General features: G+C 36.8%; 1 protein-coding gene across 4 annotated transcripts; it reads left to right on the top strand.

Moving 5' to 3' along the window:
• The first annotated feature begins 1,309 nt into the window (after window positions 1-1,309).
• Window positions 1,310-6,394, top strand: LOC128126720 (uncharacterized). 4 transcript variants are annotated; one of them, XR_008224828.1, is made up of 8 exons: window positions 2,428-2,813; window positions 3,173-3,218; window positions 4,132-4,213; window positions 4,916-4,982; window positions 5,650-5,745; window positions 5,815-5,862; window positions 5,954-6,041; window positions 6,163-6,394. XR_008224828.1 is itself a non-coding variant. In XM_052764732.1 (3 exons), exons 1-3 carry the CDS (start codon window positions 2,196-2,198, stop codon window positions 3,178-3,180), a joined length of 501 nt encoding a protein of 166 aa, XP_052620692.1. In that variant the 5' UTR covers window positions 1,310-2,195; the 3' UTR covers window positions 3,181-4,031. The 4 variants fall into 4 exon arrangements, 3 of the variants coding, with proteins under 3 accessions (XP_052620692.1, XP_052620691.1, XP_052620690.1); XM_052764732.1 differs by lacking the exons at window positions 4,132-4,213; window positions 4,916-4,982; window positions 5,650-5,745; ... (1 more) ...; window positions 5,954-6,041; window positions 6,163-6,394 and adding an exon at window positions 1,310-2,408 and having other exon boundaries at window positions 2,534-2,813; window positions 3,173-4,031; XM_052764731.1 differs by lacking the exons at window positions 3,173-3,218; window positions 4,132-4,213; window positions 4,916-4,982; ... (2 more) ...; window positions 5,954-6,041; window positions 6,163-6,394 and adding an exon at window positions 1,310-2,408 and having other exon boundaries at window positions 2,570-3,148.
• Window positions 6,395-6,926: the final 532 nt, after the last annotated feature.

Here is a 6,926-nt window from a genome sequence, read left to right as displayed (position 1 = left end):
GCATTGGTGCCTTCGACCCATGCAAACAGTGAGGAGACTTACCTCACACTGCTGAAGTCCCGCGGATAAAGTTATGGCTGCTGGCTGACAGATCCCCAAACTGTCAACATCAAAACAACACCTAATTAATAATTGGGTTCTAATACATAACCATAAGTATACACTTGGGGTAAAAGGATCATTCTACCCTTAACCTAGCTTGTTCAAAGACCAAGGCCCAAACTCACACTCTGAAGGCCCCAAAGCCAAAAAAATTAACCAAGACCCATTTATGGCCCACCTGTGGCCTAATTTTCCAAGTTGGGCCCAAGCCCTTCCAATGGGTCTTATCCTAAAGCCCAATAATTTCCTTAGTCTATAAACTTGTTCTGAATTAGCCCACGAAGGCCCACAACAACTAAGTCCAAGAAATGGCCCAACAAGAACCCAAACCTAATTAGGGTTTTTCACATAAAATAAAGATTAGGGTTAAGTGTTCTTACTTAACCCATTAAGGACTCAATCCATTAAGTCCATCACTCCACTAGACCAAGAATACAATGGGATCAACATAAGCCATAACTTCAATCCACTGGTCCAAACGCGGGTCCCGACATTCCAAAACTAACATCTCAAAAAATTAGGGTTTTCTAAACCTTAATTAGGGTTTCTAACCCAAGCACATGCGAATTAGTCAAACGGTTAGGCATTTAAATCAGTTAGGGTTTCATTAGGTCAACTAGGGTTTCATTAGGCCGAGCACTACCCACTACCACCTCGGGTAGTGGTGGTCAACGGTGGCTTACGGCGACAACCACCACCTCGTGGTGGTAGTTATGATTCTAGACCCAAAACATGTACAAGCGTCTCAAATAGCAATCCATTCACACACAAGTGTACATGTGACATCCCCAAAATCTCGGCCAGAAAAGACCGATTTTCATTTATGCTTTTAAAATATTTCCAGAGTAAATCCATTCGATTTAAAAGAGTTGCGGAATTTGTTCCCAAAAACAAAACATGATAAAACAATGTTTACCAAAGCATTTCATAAAAGAAATGTATTTTCATTATATAATCAAAACTCGGGATGTCATGTTCCGATATAGACCAATAAGCATCACTACTAGAAAACAGACCTTTAATGACACGCTTTTTACGACACGCACTGATTAATGATACGCAAAAGGGCGTGCCGTAAAAATAATGTCAAATCTTTAGAAATTTAAAGAATTTTGGACGCGCATTTTTGCGTGCCCTAGAATTAGTCTCTCACAAAAAAAACACGGAGGGCGCTTATGTTAAAGGCGTATCGTCTAGAAATGTCGCTTTATAATTTTACAAACGCGCTCTTCAACAACTAGCAGCGGGAAAAAGGAAATAAAAAAAATTAGAAAACCCGCCTTCCTTCCTTGTTTCCCCTCTTTAGCTTTGGGTATGTTCTTTGACCACAAAAATCTTCTCCGGTCATCCTTCGCCTCCCTACATCGAGTGTTGCTTGCGTCTTTCCCTTGCACTCCGACCGCCGCCACCGATTCTTCCCCGTTCGTTGACATCGATCAAGGCTCATTTACTTCTACCCACTGGAACCACCATATCTCCCACTCGATGTTGAACTTGTCAGAAAAAGCCCTAATTCAGTATTATACTCTCAAGTCTCAATATTAAGAATGCAAATCTTGATTCTTGTTTGTTTCTTATTCCCCACAGATAAACCGAAAAAGGGGAATTAGAATAACGAAGGTAGCGGGAGTTTTGGTCCGGTGGCCGTGGTTCATCTATCGAGCAAGGAAGATGGGAACGCAAGCAACCATGGTGGCTCGATGATGCAATCAATCGAGAAAGGGGAAACACCTTTAGTGCGGGATCGATTTGAAAAAAAAGGAGAAGGGAGAAGCAGCGATGCTTCCCTTGTCTGCCACAGCTAGGGGGAAGGCGCTCCGACGGTCTCCTTGGTTGTTCTTCCTTGTCGCCATCAGATTACACGTAGGGAGGGGACTCAACTTGTCCGATGGATCAGGGCAAGTAGCGACTAGTAGATCAGGATGATCGATCTATTCGTGAGGAGGAGGAGGAGGTAATTATCGGTTCTTGGTGAGCTTTCCTTGGCTTCTTAGACTCCGTCATCGGTAGAAAGTGGGGTAAGTGAGTCGGTTTCTGGTCTGGTTTCGCTGAAATAAACGGAGGGAGGAAAGGTTTGGGTGGAGGTCTAATCGATGAAAACAGTGGGAGCCTCTTGGTCTCGTCGGATGCTACTCCATCTCCAGTGGACACCTCCCATGTACTCTGTTTTACTTATGTATTTTGTCGACTATCCTGTAGGTCTCTTCTTCTTATTCACGCCTCCACCACGGACCTCAATTTTAAACCACCTGATGCTCGCTTCTTTCTTCTTGAAAGACCCTCCGTCATACCAAGTTACTATTCAGGTAGGTTTGAGCCCTAATATTGAAAAATTGATTGCTTACAACTAATATCTTTTTTTATCTTATATTCTGTGAGTTCTTCATTTCTCATTCACATGCATCAAATTGCTCAATGAAACCTGTCCTAGGATCATTCCCTCTTTACATTTTTCCGATCTGCTCAGATCACTGATGTCGGGCCAGTTGGCATCCACGGTGGTGCGGGACAGCTGACGTCCCTTCCTCCCTCTGGGAAAAAACCACCACAACATCATTCCCAACGTATCAAGACCACAACCTCACACCCTCGCCACCAATGTACATCAAGGAATCTGCCAGCCACCACCACTAACACTTTTTTAGGTTGGATATTTGTTTGGGTTTGGTTTCTTGAAGATGTTCATGGTGTTCTGGGACTCCACAGATACGGTAAGTTATTAAATTCTTTGGTTATGATTGATATGAATTGTGCCCTAAAAGTGTTTGTTGAAATGTCAGTTTTGTTTTGGTCATTGTTAAATCATTTGATTCAAACTTATATTGCAAGATTGAGAGAAACACATACGAATGGATCATAGGAATCTAACAGTAAATCTCTTTTTTCACATATTTTTTTGTGGAGTATCCTTAAAGTTATCATTTACATGGTCGAACATGAAGTTAGAGCTAATGAAACTTCAATTGAAGAGGCTAGAAAACTTTCATAAGAATTATTTGCATCATTAAGAAGGTTTGTTATCTGTCAAATATATTTGGAAAAAAATCTAAACTTATTGTTTATGTTACAGGTTCATGAACGAATGACACAAAAAAATATTGATGGCATTATAAAAGGTATAATTTCACTACTAGAAAAAGTATAATATAATACGGTTGAAAGTATGAATATAGTACATACATAGAGGGCGTATTAGTAGAGGGGTGTATTAGATTCCATGCCTAATAGAGTACGGCTATTTAACCGTACTCTATATGTATCCTATCTATTTACAACCATCCCATAAAAGAATCTAATACACCATATTATAGCATCTAATACACCACAAACAACCGTACTTGATGTCACATCCCACATTCCTGCAATTCATTCCTGATTGCATTCCAGCCTTATTCATCACCCAATTCCACTCCATGGATGCTGTTGCGGAACACATAGATCACCATTCCAACTGAAATGAATGGTTCAATTTCTGCAAAGCTTTTACTACAACATAAAGAAATAATTTTAACTTCATAAGAATCCTTTTCAAAGCTTCAAATTCCAAGAAATGTTTTAAAAGTACCTTCATTAATAATGTTTTGGCCTCATCTCTGACAATTTCAAAGATCTCTATGGCACTGATTATGGTATACTGATTATGGTATGACTACCTTTTACAAGCTGCAAAGTTATTGTCAAACTCCTTCCACTAGCAGGGATTGATGTATTCAACACAAGAGCACTATTAATATATCCACTCATTTTGACAATATCAATCTCTTGAAACAACTATCACCATATATAATGATGTCAAAAACCTGTTGTCCCCTCATGTGACTAAATGATCAATCTCTGCAAAATGCAACCAAAACAAGTATGAAGAAGGGAACGCGGGCAAAATGGGAACATTCCATTCAATTTTGACTTTTAGGTCAAAAGAATGAATAAGAATTGTAATTTTTTTTTATCAACATGTTACTTCAAAATAATTCTTTTTTCATATTATTGTCTCTCATCGTTTTCTTGTGTGTGTTGTAATCCATGTAGGTTGTTGCTTTTAACAAGCCCAGTTAGGAGTTGAAGAGCATGGAAGAATTCCTCAAGTTTGACCTGGAATATGACCAACCAGGTTTACAACATTCTAATTATTTTTTTCTTTCAAGAACTTTAAATTATTATATTATTAATTTGCTTTTGTCCCTTCAATTACTAGTGTCCTACAAATACTTTAAGAATTACCTCTATGCAGATGCCCAAATCAGTATTGCTAGGTTGACGGTCGCAATGGTTATGCAATCTATAAATGAGTTGTATTAGAAAATGGATAGCTCTGTACTTGATTTCAAATTGAGCCGTACTAGATCTAGGTTTTAGCTGTATTAGATTTCAAGCTAATAACATTCATAAATCCCTGTATTCTATTCCCATTCTTACGGTATTAACCGTATTATATGCCCGTCTTAGATTAACATTACCCAGTTATAATACGAATTTTTATTACAACCGCATTAGATGTGGTGTACTACATTAGCTATTTTCCAGTAGTGTTTGTAGCAATTTATACAAAGGGGTTTTTTGTTTTAACTTAATGAGATTAATTAATGGGTAAAATTAAACCCTTTTGAATGAATAGACTATGTGATCTAAGTTTGTTCTGTTTCAAAGCATGGTCACTGTTCTTGATAAACTTCAGTTTGGTGTACACTCTCTTTCTTCTTGATGATGTAGTTTTAAGAATATATGTTCTGTAATGCAATTAATGATGCTTCATTTAAGTGGGTAATATTCCAGTTCTCTTACCATAGCCGCCTTCTGATTCTATCATTCTTAGGCAGCTGACTGTATGGCTGCTTAGCCGCATTTCGGGACAGCTGACTATATGGTCGACAGTTTTCTAGGTGAAAGTACTTATCTTTTCTTACATTCATGAACCATATCTGATGCCATTTTGTTTTTGTTATTTTATATTGCATTGACAGCTTTGTAATTGCATGCTCTTACTAAACTGTATATTACAACTCTAGCTTGACTAAATCTTTTAACCATACTGGGGAGAAATTGATAAATCCATCAACAAATTTGACTCCAAAGAATAAAGACGATTTTTATTTGGAAAAGAGGCAATTCTTGTCATGATTCTCACTGATCTTACATCTTGTTTTTTTATATCAAGTTTAAAGTTTACTTAATCTGCATGATTTTTGTTTCTATACTTATTTTATTTAGATTTAAATGCATATTCTGCAACTACAACTTTATTTTACCAATGGCTTTCTTATAATTTATGTTGACATTTGTTTTTTTACCAATTTATGCAACGAAATGGACTTGTTACAAATCTATGCAAATGCCAAAATTCGTGAATTAATTGCAACAATTTGAAACATGACTACTTGCATAATTCTTGTTAGTAAAAAGTCATTGCATAATGGCATGTGTTCATTTCAATATACATACATATATATATATATATATATATATATATATATATATATATATATATATATATATATATATATATATATATATATATATTTCTGATGCGTTTTGATTTTGTGAAAAAAGTTTGTGAGTGCTAGTCAGCCTTTGAATGCTTTTGCTTTTATTGTTGATGGTTTGCATTATGGAGTTGCAGACTTCCCGTATGCTGCTTATTCCATGGTATGCTTTTTTTTAGACATGAATATAAAATTACATATTTGCCCTTGGATTAATATGTTTTCACTGTAGATGCTTGTTGGGATTTTATCGTCTGTAATTGCAACTTGTTATGAGATGGTATTACCACATTTTTCATACTAATACTAATTACTAAGGCAGATTTCATTTGAAGTGTCTCTTGGATTAATAATAGCACAATGTTTATCAGGCCAAAACCATTGCATTTTGCAATAGTTGATGAACTTGATTATGTCCTAATTGATGAGGGAAGAAACCCATTGCTGATAAGGGGTGAGGTATGTCTTCTTACTTTGAGTGCTGTACGGATAAATGATGTTTAAAAAATATTTGGGAAAGTAAACAAAAGGAACTAGTTACTTAACAACTTTGATATTTTGATATGCATCTCATTCTCAGGCTAGCAAGGATGCTGCACGTAACACAGTTGCTGCTAAAGTAGCTGAGCTTCTCATGCGTGGCCTCGTATTTTACTTTTTTGCCCTTCTTTTTCCTTTTTGATGTCTTGTTATCCATCTCCATTGTATGCGTATCTCATTGTTTGTTCCACTACACATCATGTAAATTTATATATTGTAACAAATAGAATTGTAAGACATTAAATTTTATGAAATGGATTATATTTTTTGTATATGATATTTTATTTTATATTGTGAGGCATTAAATGCAAATTTAATTTGAAAATTAGTAAATCTATAAAAAATATTTTTTTTAACATTTAAAATTATGATACGCAAACATGCGTGTCATCTTCATTTATGACATGGCCTTTCTTGACAGAGGCTTTCTTGATACGCATTGCGTGTCATTAACACGCGCGTCGTAAGGTTACGACACGCGAATGCGTATCGTCTTCCTTTATGACAGGGCCTTCCTTGATACGCATTGCGTGTCGTAACCGCGCGTCGTAAATGCGCGTCATAAATGCGCGTCGTAAATGCGCGTCGTCTATAGACGACGCGCAAAAGCGCGTCGTCTCTCTTTATGACAGGGCCTTCCTTGACACGCATTTGCGCGTCGTCTAAGCGTTTTACGACGCGCAATGAGCGTCGTAAAAGGCCTTTTTTCTAGTAGTGCATAAACGATAACATTACAAGTCATTCAACAAATATATACATATACAGACTTGTAAACAAAACAACTGATGGTTCATCCATCTTATG

Source organism: Lactuca sativa, chromosome 6, assembly GCF_002870075.4.
Source record: "Lactuca sativa cultivar Salinas chromosome 6, Lsat_Salinas_v11, whole genome shotgun sequence".
NCBI classification, from domain to species: domain Eukaryota; kingdom Viridiplantae; phylum Streptophyta; class Magnoliopsida; order Asterales; family Asteraceae; genus Lactuca; species Lactuca sativa.
This window is presented reverse-complemented; position numbering and strand designations above follow the sequence as displayed.